At 41.9% G+C, this 20,341-nt stretch overlaps 1 protein-coding gene across 5 annotated transcripts; it reads left to right on the forward strand.

Moving 5' to 3' along the window:
- The first annotated feature begins 18 nt into the window (after positions 1–18).
- Positions 19–20,264, forward strand: LOC309589150 (uncharacterized protein). 5 transcript variants are annotated; one of them, XM_082309050.1, is made up of 7 exons: positions 468–595; positions 6,155–6,249; positions 6,866–7,124; positions 11,837–11,940; positions 12,506–12,615; positions 14,236–14,402; positions 15,952–20,264. In XM_082309050.1, exons 1-4 carry the CDS (start codon positions 564–566, stop codon positions 11,850–11,852), a joined length of 402 nt encoding a protein of 133 aa, XP_082165176.1. In that variant the 5' UTR covers positions 468–563; the 3' UTR covers positions 11,853–11,940; positions 12,506–12,615; positions 14,236–14,402; positions 15,952–20,264. The 5 variants fall into 5 exon arrangements, 1 of the variants encoding a protein (XP_082165176.1); XR_014227876.1 differs by lacking the exon at positions 468–595 and adding an exon at positions 19–69 and having other exon boundaries at positions 6,155–8,450; XR_014227877.1 differs by lacking the exon at positions 468–595 and having other exon boundaries at positions 2,156–8,450; positions 15,952–17,173; positions 19,497–20,264.
- The last annotated feature ends 77 nt before the right edge of the window (positions 20,265–20,341 follow it).

A 20,341-nucleotide genomic window follows, 5' to 3' on the forward strand; every position in this document is an offset into this window, starting at 1 on the left:
CGGGGCGGCGGCGGCCGCGGCCGCAGGGAGCCGGGTGTCCTGCTGCGCCGCCCCCGTGGCGCGGCCGGGGTGAGACGCGAGCCTTCTCCGCAAAGGCGCAGCCGCGGCGGTCGCTCGCCTCCGCCCGCTTCGTTTTGGGGGCGGCTGAGGGGGGCGGCGGCGGCCGCCGCGGCTCCGAGGGCGGCGGGGACGGAGGGGCGCCGGCCTGGGGGTTTCTGCGGCGCCGCAGGTCTCGGGGGGCTGCCGGGGCCTCTGCCCGGCCGGCCGCGCCTTCCCCGGGAGGCCGCGGGCGGGCGCCCCGAGCTGCCCCGGGCCGGCCGCGATCGAAGCGGCCGTTCCCGTCCTCGCAGCGGGGGCCGGCGGGCGGGGCAGCGCGGGGAGCTGGCGCCTGGCGAGCGGCGGGCTGGCAGCGGGCTGCAGGCAGGGCCCCGGCCTCAGGGAGGGCGGCAGCCTCCCCGGCCGAAACCCCGAGGAGAGGCCTTCGTGGGCATCGCTCCGCTGGAGCGCGGGGATGCCGCTAGCCTGAACACAGCCCTCACCTTTTCAGGGATTTCATCTTTATTATGCATAATTGTATTGAGAAAAACCCACCTTGGTATGTATTTGTGGTCTAATGCACGCTCGACTTATTTCTGGGCTCTGTTTCGCTGTACTTGCAGCCACTGTCTGCCTCAGGAGGGGCACTTTACCTGACACTTCAGTCTGATCTCCTGTGTAGCCATCACAGGGAAGGCTGTTCATGGATGAAGGATATGTGTTTGTCACGGATGAGTGGTTAGGTGGCTTAAAGAATTACCATCAAAGATATTTGCAAAAAGTGATTTTAATAGAAATTTATAAAAGTGGGATTTAACAAAGTTCAATGGCAAGGTTCACTCTTTTACTTACTAAATGAGTGGAATATATATAAAGAAAAAAAAATCGAGGTAGGTGCGAATTAGAATGATTTATACAGAGACTGAAAATACAAGGGGGTAAAGGAGGCTCTCCCGTTGAGTCACAAGGTTCAGAATGGATCCCCTTGCTTTCTAAACTCCTTCTCAGAGAGGAGCCTAGGTGCGGCTGGATCCAGACTTCGCCTTAAACTTTATCAATGGTTTATGTGTGAGGAGTATACATGTCTAGCAACAGTTTAAGGTTTTTTCACAGTTAAAGAGGGAATCACAGGAATTTAGCAGCAATTAGTCACTGGTTAATTTTGCATTTACAAAGGGATTAAACAGGACTTACTACAATATTTGGATCAATTCACACACACACATATAATATGCATATAAAGGTACCTGTCAAAAATCCCCCTTGAGCTAAGTGAAATACTCACTTGAAATGGTTGTCTCAACGGGCGAAGGTCGAGCCTCAAGGAGTGAGGAGGCCCCCGGAGTTCAGCCCAGGTCCTGTCGCCAGGCCTCTGAACTTCCCAAGCTTGAGAGTTCGCAGACTCTGAGAGGCGTCCCGCTCGGAGGGAGATGCTGAGTGCAGGCTGCTGCGGTCCAGGAGAGCTCAAAGGGTCTCCCTTGGTACCGCTGTTTGTAGGGTCGCGAGATGATTGACTTTAGGCATCAGTAAATTTCCATCCTGGCCACGATTCGGGTCAGTTAATTACTGGAGTTCTCAAAAATTCCAGTAATGCTGGTACGATCCTCCCGTACAGATCCGCCTGAGTTACGATCCACAACGATACATTGCAAGGCTGTCGGGGGATGGCTGATTATTCCCGCTCTCGTTCCCCACCTTGGCCAGGCAACCGGGGTTCCTGGTTACGGTTAGTGCTACTCTCACCTTAGCCATGCAGGAGTTCCTGGTGCGGTCAAGGGATGTTTAACTGCCAAACTCATTGCACAAAGGTCAAGTCGTGATGGGAATTCCTGTGATTGTAAAGCGGTCCAGGAGAAGCAGGGGGGGAAAATGCACCACCACAATCGACCCTGTGACTAAAGTCAATCCATCTCTTTCCCACAGAGTGGCAGTGTGGTTGCCTCTTGCCTGTGTGTCTATGAACAGATAAATGTTATACTCCAGTTGTAATTTGAGGGAAATTTTTGGTTGGTTCCCTTGATTATTAGGTTTTTGTTAAATGTGACTAAGCAATTTCATATATGTGAGGAGGGTTTTGTAATAATGCTATTTGTCTGCTACACCCCACCGTGATTCTGTTGGCTCTTGATGTTTAACAACAAGCATAATATAATGAGAGCCAACAGAATCGCGGTGGGGTGTAGCATCTGGTTCAGTGTCCCAGTTGCTGTTGGGGACCATCCAAATAAGGTATCCTACCCGTGATGCTCTCCATCCTTCTTCACTCTTTCTAGAACATGGTGTATCTTCTCTGTATCACGTTGGACAGTAATTAGGGTTCTTTGCCCATTAGCCTGAATTTGTTTCAGCAATTGATTCAGGTCATCATGTTGTAACAGTTTTCTTACCAATGTGAGATTCATCCCATTAGGGGTAGGTGATAGATCTTGATATGATGCATAGTTGGATTTCAGCAATTGTTGGGTTGTGACAGGAGCTGAATAGTTGAAATCACATCCTGTAATTTTAGTAAAATTACAAATACAGGTATTTCAGTGCTTATATATATCTACAGTGGTGTTGTCTATAAATGTAGAATCAAAGAGGGTTCTCATGCAAATACATCTATTTCCAACATATATGAGTATAGTTTCAGGGGTTTTGTTAGGATGTATCTCAAAGTGACAAATACTTTGTTCAGTGTCAAGACAAATGTCTTGGGCCTTAATGGTATTACTTTTACAAATAAATCCCTGTTGTTCCTGCACAATGCTTGCATCAACATTGATAGTTTGCCATTTATTCCTCTTTTGTTGGGCCCATACTCTTAATTCTAATGTATAGACTACAGTTCCATTGTGATTTAATTCCAGTGCAATTATTGGGTATATAGTATATACCGAAGCATTGTTTATTGTCAAAACAAAAGCTGTGGTTTTACTGGTAGTGGGATCATAGGTGAAATTAACCAGTTGCCACCATGATTGGAATTCCCTTTCAAATTTAGTTGCATTATCCCAAATTATTTTTTTAATTTCAGCGGATAAGGTGCCTTCTTCACCTTCTCTTATAGTTGCTGCCATAGTAGATTGTACCCACAGTTGAGCTTGAATACAGCTAAGAGTGGGAGAGACATTAATTTGGGTTGCACCTAGTGTGTGCAATATGGCAACACTTGCTGTTGCCCTGTGTTTTTAATTATGTAGGGACCAGTGTTGTAAATATGAGGAGACAGTTTGATAGGAGGTTGAGTTGGTGAATATAATTATTCAATATAAATTTTAAATTGAAAACCGAAGCTGGAGCGAGAGTTGAGACCTGTCCAAAGGCACATTATGTGTGCTGGATGCGGTATAGTGAGAGTATACCAGCATTTGTGTTTGAAAGGACAGGCATGTATGTGTTGTTTACCGTCGACATACTTTACAACAATGTGTAAAGTTGCTGTCATGCATTTAGTGTGATTTCAATTCGACAACCTACCAAAATGGTGTCTCCTTCAGTCCCCTTTAAAGATGGAATTTATTCATTTTTACTTTCACCTTTAATGCTCTATTCTTGTCTGAGAAAGGTGATGTTATTGTGTAATACTGTTGCAGACAAATTGAGATCAGGAGCAGGTACGTCAAAAAGTACATATGCTTCATCCCATGGCCACCCCGTTGTACATGAATTCCACATCTTGCACTCGGTAATCATGACGTCAAACAACAGTTCAACACCACGTTTACCCCAGAGGCAGAATGAGAGTATAGGTCGTGTGAAAGTGAAATTGTACCAACAATCTGGTTGTGGTATCTTATAGCAAGATTTCTCATTGTTTCTTGGTTTAGAAAAATTGGTATAGCATATTTTAATTTCAGTGGGGTTTCCATGGGTAGACCCATTGATTTCCCAGCACCCTATTTTTACTTCTTCCCCTGGTGTGGCCTGAAGTGATATTCGATGAATGTCATTGTTATTGTGAGATATTCCAATTCCTGATTTGTGTAATGTTTCCCATTTCCATTCCTCCTTTAGGTATGCCTTGTCTCCATGCATAACTACAGTAGCAAGGTTTAGGTTTGCCTTATCTTTTGGTGCGATCCCAGCATTTCCAGTATAATTTACTAGTGCATGGTCCCAAGGGTCTTATGTGTGAACTGTCCAAGGATTTTGTGTTTGCACTGGAAGGGTTATACTTATCCCAATTCAGAGTAAGAACAAGGTGGGGATACACTGCTGTTGTCACTGTCGCCATCAGTGTAGATTCAGAGTATCAATGTAGATCGTCTGTAAAAGAAAAGAAAGAAAAGTTTCAGTGGGGAAAGCCGAACAAGTGACACCTTTATGGTATATGATAAATCCACCTAGTAGTTATTCTGTGTTTGGTACCACTGCTATCAGTAGCTTCCCAAGCAAGTGGGCCACAAGGTTTAGTTAGAGTAATAGGCACATTCCCAATTTGTGGTAAGCCTACCACAACAGGTTGTTCTGGTTGTAATGTTAGTGGACATTTTCTTTCATCAGAAGGGGGAGCGCAAGGCCCAGTTTTTGCAAAGAATGCTCAGCTTACAGGGCTCCCATTGGGTCCATATGGATTATTCAGTTGGTGAAATACTTTGGAAAGTTGAGCGTCCCACTGTGTCTCGTGTGGTTTAAGGCTTCTTTTTAATAAGCCATTAGCTCTCTCTACTATTCCATTTGATTGAGGATAGTAGGGGGTATGAAACACCCATTCAGTTTCTTCCTGCTTTGCCTATTCTTGCATTTTCTTACATGTAAAATACAAGCCGTTGTCACTTTGGATGAGACCAGGAGTAGGCAGGCTTGAAAACCAAGATGACAGCCCTCACATTGTATTTCATCCATCAGCTTTCCGCCACTTAGTTGCCATAAGCAAGCCAGAAACTACTTCTACTCCTGTGAGGATATATTGATATCCTGCAGAGGATTTAAGTGGTCAGATATAATCAATTTGCCATGTAGTCCACAAGGTTTTCCTTGATTGATATGTAGAGGTGGTGCTTTAGCAGGGTGATTTGTTTGCAATTTCAATTTACATTGGGGACATTCTGTAAGAATAATTTCACAAGTTTTCCTGTTTAGGGGCCAACCTCGGCTTTGGGCTGCAAAGAAAAGTGCTTTCTTGGCCTGTGTGACCTAATTTCTGATGTAACCATTCCCTTAACCAATACCATTCGGGGTCTAGTATATTCTCTGTTTTTATTCCCCTAATTCTGACTAATTCATCTACCTTTTCGTTCCAGTTTGTGGCTAGTTTGTTGTCTTTGGCACATGCTTTCACCCATCCCATCTTAAGTGGTGTTTTTCTAGATACATTTAGCAATAATTGCCAATCTTCAGTTCTCCAAATTGGGGATCTATTTGTTTCCCAATTTAGGACTTCCCATTGACAGAACCATTGGGTAGCACCTGCCCATACAGTATAGGAATCGACATAGATAAATTTTGCTCCATTTTGTGCTGCTGGAACAACTGCCCTTAATTGTCCTACTTGTGCACTGCCTTCCCCTTCTTCTATTACTTGTTTGTCAGCGTTAATTTCTAATGCGACAGCTTTGTATTGCCACCTGCCATTTACCATTTTTGCTGAGGTGCTGGTAAACTAAATGCCCTCAGTCAGGATTTCTTCAGTGAAGGGGGGTGCATCTAGAATCAGTGAAGGTTTAAATGGCTGGTTTAGTGCTAGTGGGTCTGCATTTATAGGCATCTGAAATTTGGAAAGTTTTGTATGTCCTTCAGTCAATCGCATTTCATCTGCTGCTCCCACCAGGTGGGCACACCATTTCCTGATGGTGGCTTTCTGTGCAATTCCTTCAGGAGGAGCAGTTCCTTTTAGGACTGTTTCTAGTAAATTAAATGGACCTCTGGCTGGTACAGGTTGTCCCTGGTGTATTTTCTCAACTTGTTTAACTGCTCGGACTAAAGATGGAAGTCCTTTTCCCCATTCAGAGTATCTCTGTTCTGTGTCTTTAAATGCAGTTGAACTGAATAATAGTGGTCTCTTTGGTCCGTCAGGGCCAGTTTGAAATAAATTATGATAAGTACCATGTTCCGCAAAACCCCATTCCATTATAATAGGATTGCGGGGGTGTACTAGTCCCAATGACTGATATGTTTTTAATGCTTGTATTAGGGTCTTGACCGCCTCCTCATGCTCTGAATTCCATTTCCATGGTTTTCCCTTTTGTAAAAGTGAGTACAGTGGACGAGCAACGATAGAAAATCCAGGTACGTGTTTTCTCCAATATCCTAAAGTACCCATAAGCTGTTGTAATTCTTTCCTAGATTGGGGCATTTGTAATTGTTCTGTTTTACTTAGGGTGTCTAGTGGAATTGCTGCACTACCTGCAATCCACCAGGTACCTAAAAATTTTACTTCTTTGCTTGGTCCTTGACATTTTTCAGGTGGGATTTCAACTTCTGCTTTGTGTAATGCTTGCCACACTGCTGCTGCCGCTTCCCCCACCTTTTCAGGAGAGGTCCCTCTGATTAGAATATCATCTATGTATTGGTATATTGATACAGTTTTACATCTTGAGGAAGTGAGACTGTAGAATTTCAGCAAGCGCAGCATGAGCAATTGTAGGTGAATGCTTATATCCCTGTCAGAGTCCGTTGAAGGTGTATTGTACACCTTCCCAAGTGAAAGCAAATTTTTCTTTATCTTTTTCCTGTAATGGGACCATAAAAAACATATCTTTTATATCTAATGTTGCCATCCATGGGTGTACAGCTGCTTGTAGTGTGGCAGTTAAAGTTGCAATATTAGGTACTGCAGCTGTTAGTGGGGCTGTGTTGGCATTTAAACTCTGGCAATCAATTGTTAATCGCCATCTCCCATCAGGTTTTCTGGCTGGCCAAACCGGTGAATTATATGGAGAGTGGGTTCTGGAAATGATTTGTCATTTTTCCAAGTCAGCTATTACTTCAGAAATTCCAGCTCGTGCCGCAGCAGAAATTGGATACCGTGGGACAATAGTAATCTTTGAATCGGGGAGTGCTGGAGCTGTGCGGAGTAAACGCACTGTAGCCTCCCGATGTTTGTTTGGGTTAGGATTGATATCTGAACCGAAGGACCACAGGCTGCCGTTCGCAAGCACCAGGTTCGTCCATTTCAAACATCGAATCTTAAAATATTTGCATTGTGATCTTTAACTGCAAAGCAGTAGATGACATAGGCTTCTCACCAGGGAGCCATAAATTAACTTTTGCAGTTTGGCAAATAATACTTGCTCTGTTTACTCTGGTAATCTTAACTCTTTGCCATCCGGGTTGTATACCCAGCTTCTCAGCATCCTGTTGTGTTAATATTGAAATTTGTACTCCTGTATCTATTAGAAATTTTATTAATTGTTGTCGAGGTCCAACTGGGATTAAAATATATAGGCTATTATTATTTATCCATTGATGGGATTCTGTTTGCCTGACAGAAAGACCCAGTTGTCATCCAGGCACTATTCATTTTCTGATCTTGAATTTTGGGGAAGGAAAGGGTTATTATCTCCTCTCCAAGTTGGTGATGGTATCTGAGTGTTTGGAATGTCTGGAATGTTTTCTTTCTGATTGTGTCTCTGAAATGCATGAATTAGACCCTGGATAATACTGGCAGGTTGTCTCTGAATTACAGCTCTCAGAATGCCTAATGTTACTGCTCGATTATATAGTTCCCTCCCCCTCTGAGTTTTGGATTGGTGATCAGTGGGTTCTGGTTCCTGGGAATTATTTTGGGATAATTGTTTAATTTGTCTAATGTTATGGCTTGCGTTTTTGGTTTCATTAGATAGATTATCCCATCCCATTTCTCACCCGTGATTTATGATGTCGTGCATTAATGTTGCCCAGGTGGGGAGATTTCTGCGTACCGGGACTTCTTCCTGGTCATGAGCGACTTCTCTTATGGCCAATAGGGCATTGAAATCTTTGTCTTTCCTAATTTCATCTTGTTTAGCAGTGAGGCAGGGTTTGAGTACAGCAGGGGCTCCTTTAATTAATAGTTTTAGCATGTCATGATTTACAGTTGCCCATTCTTCAAGGGATAAAATTAATTTCCGAACCTGTACAATGTCAGGGGAATTGGGAGCTTGCATTAGCATCATTTCAACCCTGTCTGCCACCCTTTGTTTTTCTTCCCTTTCCTGCTGTACCTGGTTTTGTAGCTGTTCAGTTCACAGGGATAATTATAACTCAGCTTTCTTTCTACCTTCTATTTCTTCTCTCAGATCATGTTTCTCTTTCTCAGATATTTTCCTATCCTGACAGGCAGCTTCTAAGCAGGTACACAGCATTTTGCCAATAACTGCTTTTCCTTTACCCTCCTTCACATGAGCCCTGGCCACCTGTAGTTGTTTTTCCACAGCCTCCCCGTCATGCCAGTTATCAAGAACCCATTCATCCGAGAATTTGGGAAGTGGACTTATTCCATTTTTTTTGTAAGTAACCATTGATACTACTTGCCATCCTGCTGACTACGCCAGTTTGTCACGGATGAGTGGTTAGGTGGCTTAAAGAATTACCATCAAAGATATTTGCAAAAAGTGATTTTAATAGAAATTTATAAAAGTGGGATTTAACAAAGTTCAATGGCAAGGTTCACTCTTTTACTTACTAAATGAGTGGAATATATATAAAGAAAAAAAAATCGAGGTAGGTGCGAATTAGAATGATTTATACAGAGACTGAAAATACAAGGGGGTAAAGGAGGCTCTCCCGTTGAGTCACAAGGTTCAGAATGGATCCCCTTGCTTTCTAAACTCCTTCTCAGAGAGGAGCCTAGGTGCGGCTGGATCCAGACTTCGCCTTAAACTTTATCAATGGTTTATGTGTGAGGAGTATACATGTCTAGCAACAGTTTAAGGTTTTTTCACAGTTAAAGAGGGAATCACAGGAATTTAGCAGCAATTAGTCACTGGTTAATTTTGCATTTACAAAGGGATTAAACAGGACTTACTACAATATTTGGATCAATTCACACACACACATATAATATGCATATAAAGGTACCTGTCAAAAATCCCCCTTGAGCTAAGTGAAATACTCACTTGAAATGGTTGTCTCAACGGGCGAAGGTCGAGCCTCAAGGAGTGAGGAGGCCCCCGGAGTTCAGCCCAGGTCCTGTCGCCAGGCCTCTGAACTTCCCAAGCTTGAGAGTTCGCAGACTCTGAGAGGCGTCCCGCTCGGAGGGAGATGCTGAGTGCAGGCTGCTGCGGTCCAGGAGAGCTCAAAGGGTCTCCCTTGGTACCGCTGTTTGTAGGGTCGCGAGATGATTGACTTTAGGCATCAGTAAATTTCCATCCTGGCCACGATTCGGGTCAGTTAATTACTGGAGTTCTCAAAAATTCCAGTAATGCTGGTACGATCCTCCCGTACAGATCCGCCTGAGTTACGATCCACAACGATACATTGCAAGGCTGTCGGGGGATGGCTGATTATTCCCGCTCTCGTTCCCCACCTTGGCCAGGCAACCGGGGTTCCTGGTTACGGTTAGTGCTACTCTCACCTTAGCCATGCAGGAGTTCCTGGTGCGGTCAAGGGATGTTTAACTGCCAAACTCATTGCACAAAGGTCAAGTCGTGATGGGAATTCCTGTGATTGTAAAGCGGTCCAGGAGAAGCAGGGGGGAAGTGCATCACTGCAGCGTTGTGCTAGTTCAGCAAAGCGGTGGCCTGCTATATGGTTGGTATCTTGGAATTTTTCTGGATAAAGCTCCTCCAGTTTTGGTGTTCAGTTGTCGGTCAGTGATTGTTTTCTGTGATTGAGAAAGATTAGTCAAGGTTGTCAAGTGGACTGAGGGATCCAGGTTTTTCAGGTGGGGTGGGGGTGAAGCAGGGTGGTTTGTTGGTTTTGGTTTTTTTTAATGTATGTCGTTTCTACAGAGAGCTGGGTAAAGAGATGATCTGGTGAGACTTTGACATTTGTTGTCAAATTCCCAGTGGCAGTCATAGATTTCTGCTTCTTAGACTTCAGTGTCTCTGGTCAGAACATCTTGCATCATACCTTTGGGAGTGGAAGCGGGAGAAAAACACTAACAGCACTGGTTTGAAAGTAATGCTAAGTTTTAGATCAAGACAGTGTTTAGAGAGAAAAACAGTGCTTAAGCAAGTACTTGTTTTTTGATCTGAGTTGTTTTCATCAATTGACTGATTTTTTTTTTTTTTCTTTTTTTCTTTTTTTAATTGACAGATTAGTCAAAAAATGTTTTGGTGGATATATGGCAGTATATGAAGAAATCAGTTGTTCACTTTCTGATTTGAAATAGTGGAGCTCTTGAACATTCTTCTATAGTACTTTTATGTTTGTACTTCTATAGTACTGGTGCGGTCTTCTAAATGGATGGTGCCAGTCAGCAAAGTAAATGATTCATTACAGTTAGTGTTTCCTTTGGAAGATTTTTTTTTTTTTTCATTCATATGCTACTCAATATCACAACAGAATAGCTATTACACTGTGTGCTGGCAGTCCTTCTTAGTTCCATATCATAACTTTGTAACTTGCAGTGTATTTTTACTGATACAGTTGAACTGCTACTATAGATGATTGAGGCCAAGTAAATGAGGCCAAAGTGATTTGAGGTGAAGTTACTTTGACTTGCCCAGTTTCCACTGTTAAAAAAGTGCTTTTGTATGAATACAGCTACTTAAAAATGAAGTTTGGCCTTGGCCAGATCTGCCAACTAGACTCAGTAATAGAGGTGTGAGAGCTTAGCTAAGAAGCCTCTATCACCAGTTTGTTGACAGGTAATTACAGTGACTGTTCCACATGCAATAATAATAATAAGTAGAAATATATAATCTCATAAAGCATCTTTTAGAGAACTATAAAATTGTAACAGGTATGTTGAATTTTACTTGGAATTACATAGTTACACTCACCACACCACAGAAAGCATGATAATATTAGAATATCTGGCTCTTTTAACTGCCCTTTTTTTTTTTTTTTTGAAACAGCTATGACTTTGAAAAGTTTCCCAATTTATAGTAAAAAATCGTACAGTAAATTAAAAAAGGACTGGAAATTCACTTTTCTTTCCTGCTGCATGTTGCTCTTTCTGTATGCATCTCTCTGTACCTCTTCATTTTTTTCATACGTCCTATTCCGAAAATTTCCGTAAGGGTTAGTGAAAGATGAGATTGATGAAAGTTGTTATTTCTTTAAATTATTTTCTAAGTGGCTTGAGAACCAATCAGTGGTTCAGTATATAACTTATAGATGTATATCACAGATTGAGTGAAATAGCTGAAACTTCTTTCTGTTTTAGAAATATACACCGGAAACTTAAGAAAGTAGGTCTTAAAAATCTGAGCAAAGCTGGGGCCAGAAAGTCTTTTCACAAACACCCAAGAATAAAGCAACGAGATGATGGTGATGTGGTGACATGACTGCAAAGGAAAGAAAAAGTAACTGCAGTTCTAGAGAAGGCTCCAGACTGCCAGCTTGTGGTGAATGTAGCAGCATTGGTGTAGTGATAGTCTAAAGACAGAGATTGTCCATAAAGCATGCAGTCTGAGGTGTAAGTATGTGAAAGAACATAGTAATTTGGCAAGATGAATACAAGGAAAGTCTGCGCAAGACATCTTGACAGAAAGAAACCAAAACTTTTCTTGCTTAACTTCAGAAGAGGTTCCTCCCCCCCCATTTATGCCTTTATAAACTTGTTATCTGTTTCAGATATTGTGAATAAACATCTTTATTTGCATGTTTAACTGAACCTGGCATGAATTAAAAGTGATCTGATATTAAATGAATATAAAAAAAGTAATTTCTCACTTCAGTCCTTGGAGCAGACTGCAAGTACCTGGTTCCCCATTATGTTTTGTAGAATATCAGAAAGCTAAGAGAGCGTGCTCCCAAAGAAACTGTGTGGGTTCTCTGCAGAATAGGTGTTACAGGTCCAGAGAAGAAGGAAATGTCACTACAGTAACCGTAAGTAACCAGCTCTCTGTCATTCTCAATATTGGTGTGCACATTGAACTCAGAAGGCTCCCAGGGAGACTAGAACAAGAGCCTAAAACCAGTCAGAAACTAGGTGAAATCCTTGTATCCCTTCCTACTGTGACAGAATTTAAAATATGCCTTAAATATACCTATTTCTCTGTCAATATTTTGTTACGTTATTAGATGACTGTAGATGTTCAGTTGCTACAGACAGAGCTTTGTGTTCTGTGGTCCCAGAGTCTGTCCAGACACTGAGCTGTTCATCTTAATCTGATTTTTTCCTTCCTTCCACCCATTTCTTTGTTGGTAGTAAAGATAACATTGATACTGCAATGATAAATTGATGTAGTTCTGTCTTTCTGAATTTGTATACCTTTGGAAACATTAAGTGTTATAACAGCATATTGATAATTCCAGGGTTGGGAGTGTTAACTATTTTGCTGCTGTTACCTTGTTTTAGCAGAATTAGGCAGTTAATGTATTGATCTCGAAACCTGCTCTGATAAGATTATTTTCCTTACTGAATCACTCAAACCTTTGGCTTTACCTCTAGGAACTTCTGCATCAGTGATGCATTTTCCATATGAAATCATGAAGACTACATCAGGAAATAATAGTTCTTAAGTCAAGCACAAAGAATTGCTGCCTTTTGTATGCACTGAGGTAATATATTGAATAAAATGATCTCTTTTCCTCCTCGTATAGACTCCAGCCTCTTCCAGGACCCTGTCTAGACAGTGCCAACTTAATGATCAAAACCTTAAAATAGAGGTCAGAAGTACTAAATTTGGATGTCCAATTTAGTATCACAAGGGTACGATTTCTAAGAACACTTAACATAGGGGAGTACTTATATATTTAGCATACATACCCCATTAACTTCAGCGGGCACTTGGCTCTGCTCATCAGATCCAAGGTGTCAAGTTGGGTGCTCAGAAAATAAAGAATGAGCGATTACACAGTAGTTGTGAGCAACTTTAAGCAGCATTCACTGCCAAAACCATGATGCCTTTGTGCTTTTATATCATAGAATCATAGAATAGTCAAGGTTGGAAAAGACCCTTAAGATCACTGAGTCCAACCGTCAACCTATCACTGCCAAGTCCATCTATACCATGTCTTCAAGCACCGTATCTATCCGTTCTTTAAATACCTCCGGGAATGGAGACTCAACCACTTCCCTGGGCAGCCTGTTCCAATGCTTGACCACCCTCTCGGTGAAGAAGTTTTTCCTAATGTCTAACCTAAACCTCCCCTGGTGCAACTTGAGGCCATTTCCTCTCATTCTATCACTCGTTACTAGGGAGAAGAGACTGACCCCCACCTCGCTACAACCTCCTTTCAGGTAGTTGTAGAGAGCAATAAGGTCTCCCCTCAGCCTCCTCTTCTCCAGGCTAAACAACCCCAGCTCCCTCAGCTGCTCCTCATAAGACTTGTGCTCTAGACCCTTCACCAGCTTCGTTGCCCTCCTCTGGACATGCTCCAGCACCTCGATGTCTTTCTTGTAGTGAGGGGCCCAAAACTGAGCACAGTACTCGAGGTGCGGCCTCACCAGTGCCAAGTACAGGGGCACTATCACCTCCCTGGTCCTGCTGGCCACACTGTTCTTGATACAAGCCAGGATGCCATTGGCCTTCTTGGCCACCTGAGCACACTGCTGGCTCATGTACAGGTGGCTGTCAACCAACACCCCCAGGTCCTTTTCAGTCAGGCAGCTCTCCAGCCACTCCTCCCCAATATGAATTACTTCATTTGTTACAAACACAACTGTCTAATTTCTTTATCGTCCTGGATTTCTAGCACATCAGAGGTGTACGTCAGTGATTTTTGACTTGGAGTTGAGCATATGATAGGATGTTCACAGGATTTTTTTCATACTTACCCTTTATGTGGAGTGAGGATGGTGCTGGAATTTGTCTTTCAGAAGTGCTCAATTTGAAGTTCTCATTCTAGCATTTTTTTTTCAAGCCTACTGAGATTCTGTCTGCATTATGAAGCCATATTATATATCAGAATTGATTTATATATGCATGACTTTGGAAAATCTCTTTATTAGCCAGCATCAGGCAATGGCCGAGGTGGTAGGCATGTCTGAGACAAAGCAAAGAAAACCTGCGTAGGGCTCATTACTATTTGTTAAATGATACATACGAGTTGGGTTTCTCTGAACAGGGGAGGCTGTGAGCCATGTCTGATTCTCTTGTTTGTTTGGGTTTTTTTGTGGATGTCATGTATTAAGTCTTGCTTCTGACTTATTTTTTTCACTTTATTTTTCCTCCCCAGATTTTGATGTCATCTTGCTTTGTAGTTCTTCCCCATGTAAATGAGGAGACAAGGTTGTAATTCCGAATGAGTCCATCTATTTTGGGATTTCTTCCGCAATAAATGACTAGGGATTCTAACAGCAAAGCTTCCTCCATTGCATACCGTCTTAATCATCTGCAGACCAGGTTTGTCCTCTAGAATGAATGAGGAAGAGGTAGTAAAGTAATTAAGACTGGATTTGTGTCTCATTGCTGATTGAATTTTAACTTAATTATACTAAGGCTGAAGTATTAACTCATTGTAAACATTGGAGATTGTTTCTTGGAGATACGTGTTTGTGAGTGACCTAACTAGGAAAACAACTTCACTCGGCATTTATACTTCATCACATATTACATTTGCAAGTTTTGATACTGACAGCAAGGAATTGAGAATAGAGAAGTCACTTTAAGGGATTTAATAAATAAAATAAACTTTATATATTATTAAACTTTATGAAGGCAGTGAGTAACTTCTCTTTGTTTGGATGAAGGCTGTTTCCAGGGCAGGGGAAAGGATCAGGGAGTAGGAAAGGGTTATGAGAGAAAGTGGTAATGTATTTGTAGTAATATTGTTTACATGGGTTATGCTGGCTTAAGCAGTTACCTGTGTTTGTGCTAAATGAAGTACCTTCTGAAATCCAAACCTGATGAGGAGAACAACCACAGAGAGAAATTAGAAATGAAAGTACTGAAAATGATGTTTAATTTGAGAAATATATTGTGTATCAGATATTTGTGTGGAGAGCACTTTGTTTTCCTTTTGCTGTGGCTGCCTTTGACAAAAATCTTCAGTTCAAATAGGTGCTCTTTTGTTGCATTAACTTTCGATGGAATTCTGTCTTCATCTGCTGCTGAGGTTTCCTCAGCATGTCTTGCAAAAAAAGAAGTCAAAATCCAATGTAAATTGTTTAGCCACAGTGTTTGGCAATTCTTTGCTATGCAAGTATGATATTTTTAGAACTTTTCACATAGCAATTATTGTTTTGCTTTTTGAGTCCTACCCATTACCGCTGACATTTTGTCTTTGCCCATAACTTGGCTCAGTTAGTTATGCTACGTGAATTGACAGACACTCCAATTCTAAACATGCAGCTTCTTTTGATGGCTAGTAACTAGGGATGCTGAAGGGGCACTCCCAAACCCTGGATTTACTTTCCTGCTGCCTCCCTTGCGCCGGCAATCATTTCCATCTGATCGTGCAGCGAGGCAGTTCTGGGAGCTAAATAGAAAATCGGTGACTTGTTTATGAAGGGCTATTCTGATGGCAGTTACCATTTGGCAGGGATAGCTTCCCATAAAGACCTTTGCAGGTGGAGTTACTATGCAGAACATAATAAAGGTGCCAAACTGTAAACACTAGGAATTGAATAATTAATGCCAGAGAGGCAATGACGGGAGAGAAGGGGAATACTATTCCCTTGGTCATGGCTCTGTCTGCTCTTTTGTAAACAACAATGTTATACATAGGAGTGCAAATAACTCTGCTCCAAAGGTTTGTGCTCAATAAAATAGTCTCCAGTAGATAGTAGTTTTGCTATTTAGAAGATCTAGAGGTGAGTAGATGGGCAAGCTTTGTGCTCTTGGTGCAGCATTTTGTAATTTGGGGAAATTTTTTTTTTTTTAGTTGAAGTGTAGTTTACATAGGGTTTCATGTATATCCTAATACTGAAGATTTTTTTTTTTATCTTTGCAGTGTCTGTAGGGGTGAGCTCAAGCCCCACCTTCCATCATGCAACAATTATGAGGACATATGGTAGAGAGTGCCTTGTAACTGCAAAATCACAAAGGTACACAATGTTAAAGGATTCAGGCTAGATAGTGGAAGGGTAAGAAAGGCAGGAAGCAGATTTCACTGTCAATTGTGTATCTCAACGAACTGCTTAACATATCTTTCAGTCTGCAAGTGACAAGTCTACATACCTCTTCTTGCAGTAGGTGACTCCAAGCAGTAGTACCCACAAATGCTTAAATGGAAATGGGGTAAGGTCCTTTGCATAGCAGCTGTACAGCTTAAAGACCACTCTGTCAAATAGTCTTTAAGTATTATCTATAGATAATGTTCCATAGGACTGCTTAGCAGATACAACTCACTGAGGTATTACTTAGCAAGCACGCTGATGTAGCTTGAGTTCTGGTGGAGCTCTGATGATAAAAGGGCTCTGTCTTTATCAGTACCGTAAAAGGCATTGTCACACCCTCCAGTCTGTTTTAAAACTCATATTTTGGTGAAGATCGTTTGTTTGGATCAACATGAACTGTTCTGGAGATCTAAAGGGTCATCTTACCAATTTTATAAATAGAGAACCCCTTTGATTCTGAAGATGAGAAAGATGGCACGTGCAGGAAGTAACAGTGAGGCCAAAAGAAGCAAAAAAGTTTGATTCCTTAGCAGTTCGTGAACGTGGATGAACACCAATATTATTTCATCTTTACTCACCCTTTTGTCATAATATGGCTAAAACTTCAGGATAAGAGGAATGAAAAGGAAAATGCAGAGAATTCTTCCTAACCAGAGAACAAGGAAGATATTCATTAAACATGTAGGGGTAAAAAAGGCCAACACTTTTCTTCCGTATTTGAAGTGAAAAGGTTGATTCCCATTCTGGAATTGTCATCTAGGACTTTGGACCATATATCCCACTCAGTCTAGTATGAAAAAGAAGTCAGCCTTTCTGACAAAGTATTAATGATAACTAGGAGATGGATCAGCGGTATGTGGCATTGTCTTTAAATGTAGTAGTTCGCAAAGATCAGCCAGAAGAGGTTGGAGGGACACTACGCCACCTCACAGACTGAAGATGCGTGCTGTTCTGGCTTCTGTGAGGTTTGGGAACAACCTTTCTTTTGTGAACAACCAGCCTTGCACATTCATGCCTGCAAGTACTTTGCCAGCACCATACACCATGACTGATGAGGTAAGTGAGATCAAAAAGCACTCCCTTGCAGGATGCGAGGACCATAGTAATGTTGTATCTTATGAGACCATATTCTGGGAGGGGAATATTCATCATGCATAGATGAGTCTGAAGGTGTAAACCGTATAGTGGGGAAGCCAGACTTGAAAACTTTATAGGGATAGATTGGCTTGAGGTATCATACAGAGGCATCACATGACTTAGCAAGGTTAGGCAGATTTGTCTTCGTGATAGGAAGAAGACCCACACACACATGGGACAGCAGTCTAAAACCTATCTTGAAATGGAAAGATTCTTGCAGGTTGTAAAGAACGTGGTGTGGGCTCTGCCTCTTGCTTGTCCTTTCACCAGCCAGCTGTTCAGACTGGGACAGGGATACAGAGTTCTAATCAGGGAAGATCAGCACCACTGCCAATATTGAAGTGCTGCAGCAAGTCTGAGTTGATCTTTAGTAATCTGTAAAATAAAGATGATACTATGTCGGTGATACACTTTAGCAACGTAGAAATGTGTCTTGTGAAGTTTGATTCTGCAAGAAAGGAGGATGCCAAAGCAGATGAATAGCATTTGTTTACATGATTCTTTTTCAATTGTTTCTCTGGAGAATTGTAGCTAGTGCAGGTGAAAGCTGGTAGACAGAAAATATTCGTTCTGTGGAAGTCTTCCATGCAGGGTGAGTCAGCAGTGGCAACTTGAATAAAAACTTGATGCTGCCAAGTAGGGGTGTGAAGATTCTCATGGACTGGGACCGCAGCCCCATGCACATGTTGAGCTGGTGCCAAAAGAGGTGGTGAGGGTCCTGTTGCCATCAAACTATGGTTCAGAGGGACAGTTATTTTTTGCTTGAAATGGTACAGTATCCCAGTAGAATTGTTTTTTCCTTGTCCAAAAATAGAAAGAATACTATTTTGAGGCACCAGGTCTCACCGGTGAGATGGAAAAGGCACAGGAAACACATCTTTGAGATTATAGAAGTGTGTGCTGAGGACTGGTCAAATGCCTCAGACAATACTACATACTGTTGCATTTTGAAATAATTTGGGCTAACATACTAATATTTAACATGAAGGGTTTGAGGATTCTGATCTGGTAGCCTGTCGTAAGGTCAATGAGAGAGGATTTGAAAGTGTAAGGCTCCTAATACTGAACTATGTGTTGAGCCTGCCCTGATCTTTGTGTCGTTGCTCTGAAGTACCATAGCAACGAATGGCATGCATTCTGTGCCACAGCCTGGACAGTCCATAGCGAAAACTCCTTGTAACTTCTTACTGAGAGGAACTGAGAGGATCTAGAACACTGCCGAGCCCTGCCTGCGTGTTAGTAATTTGAGGTAGAGACACAGTGTGGGCACCAGGAAATGAAGCTCAGCAGTTCTTTGAAATTCTGTAGAGAATCTGAGGAGCAGGGAGGCCTTTCTGAATTAGGCTAAAGTGGATCAGAAGCTTTTCATTTCAAATCTGTTAGGAGATCAGATCCTGGCACCATAGCACGCTGTCATGATTGATTCAGGCTGTGCTACGAGTCCTTGGTCAATAGGTTGTGGGAATCAATGCTGCTGCTGCTGTCATTTTAATGAAATCATTTTGGAACTGCCACTTCCTGTTTTTGTCAGCGTGATGTTTAAGACCTTACACCTTATGGATGGAGTGTTTTTACCAAATGTGCCCTGTGCACAGGGCAGGCAGAGCTGGAAGATGAATCTCAAGAAAAAGTCATGTGAGTAGAGCTTACTAGAGAGAATAAAGCTTGAGTTTAACAAAGATGGTTAAATGATACATACACCAGTAAGGAACACTGCATTGTTGAAGGGATGTCCAGCTGCGGAATGCTGTAGTCCACCTGGCAGAAAAAAGAAGCTGGAAAAGTGCCAGACTGACTTGTGCATCAGACATGTGAGAGTATGGACACCATCAAGTTCTCTGTGGAAAACTTGTTTCCAGTTATAAAGCATTTGTACAGCTGCAGGGCAGATACACATGTGGATTATCACTTAAAAGATAAAACAACATGTTTTCTATCATAAATGAGATTTTATTATACTTATTATTAGCTTCTTGACAATATTTATCATTTCTAGTCATTTTTATACTTTGTGCACTAATGTATATGATTTAGTATGCTACTCCCTCTTTAATATCTTTCCCTCACAAGCTGAACTCCAGTGCAACAACATTACCTTAAATCAGCATGTTGTAAGACTTCTGAGACTGATGGTAGGCTCGCTTAAGCAATATAACCAGAGAGTAATTCCTCACAGGCAAGTACACAAATGACCAGATGGCCTCTATAGCTCATACAATCTTTTTTTTCTTTTTTTTATTAGAAATTGAAGTTAACTGGACCTATCTGATCCTAAAGATCTATTTCTACACCGAGTGCACTGCACAAATGTTAGCTGTTTGAATAGTTTCTATTTTGTTAAGAGTTCAGTGTGCTGCATGGTACCTGATGGGGGGAAAAAGGAGTTGGAAAGTCCTTTGCCTATTCTACAGGATTTCCTTAGCAAAGTTACTTAAGCTCTCTGGACCTTAATTGACTTTCTACAAGTAAGTAATGACAGGTGTATCAGTTTCTGACTTCCTAGTCATGACTGTATTGTAGGACTGACTACTGTTTGAGGCAAGCAAATAGAGTAGCACTAGAGAAAACGTAAAAATGAATTGACAAGTCATTTTTGAAGAAAGACTTGCTCAGTGGATGGTTGCTACAGATGGGCAAAGAGGATCATACCTACTCTTGACTGACTGCTGCTTACTACGCATAGGACATGTTCTGTATGATCAGCAAAGGCAAGGGTTTGTCTCGGGCTGGGCTAGCTAAAAGTTGTTTTTTAAGCATGTGGGTACAGCTGCCTCGCAGAAATGTATTGCAGTGAAATCCTCCAGATCTCAAATACGGCTGTAATGGCGGTCTAAAAATAATACATAACAAAGGGTGTCCTTCGCAGGGAGAGCCAGAAATAACTTGCTTTTGCTTTGTCAAAATGTAAGGCTATGATCAGTTAATTTACAAGCAGCAGCCTGACCCGGAGACCACGCAAGAGCTAACCTTCAAGCAGATTTTCTACATGCGAATCTCGAGCTTGGACTTCCCCCAGAGAAATAATAAATACCACTCGCTTGTAGTTTCGAGCCTTGGTTTTGTAACAAGCCGCGTCCCGCCCCCGTT

This window comes from Platalea leucorodia (genome assembly GCF_965183815.1).
Source record: "Platalea leucorodia genome assembly, chromosome: 4".
NCBI lineage: Eukaryota > Metazoa > Chordata > Aves > Pelecaniformes > Threskiornithidae > Platalea > Platalea leucorodia.

What these genes read in the sequence shown, in the direction of transcription:
- LOC309589150 (XM_082309050.1), top strand. Translation starts at nt 564, where the DNA reads ATGCATAATTGTATTGAGAAAAACCCACCTTG. An exon ending in ATTGAGAAAAACCCACCTTG is followed by an intron (nt 596 to 6,154) that starts GTATGTATTTGT and finishes TGCTTGTATTAG; the next exon opens with GGTCTTGACCGCCTCCTCAT. An exon ending in AGCAACGATAGAAAATCCAG is followed by an intron (nt 6,250 to 6,865) that starts GTACGTGTTTTC and finishes ATCTCCCATCAG; the next exon opens with GTTTTCTGGCTGGCCAAACC.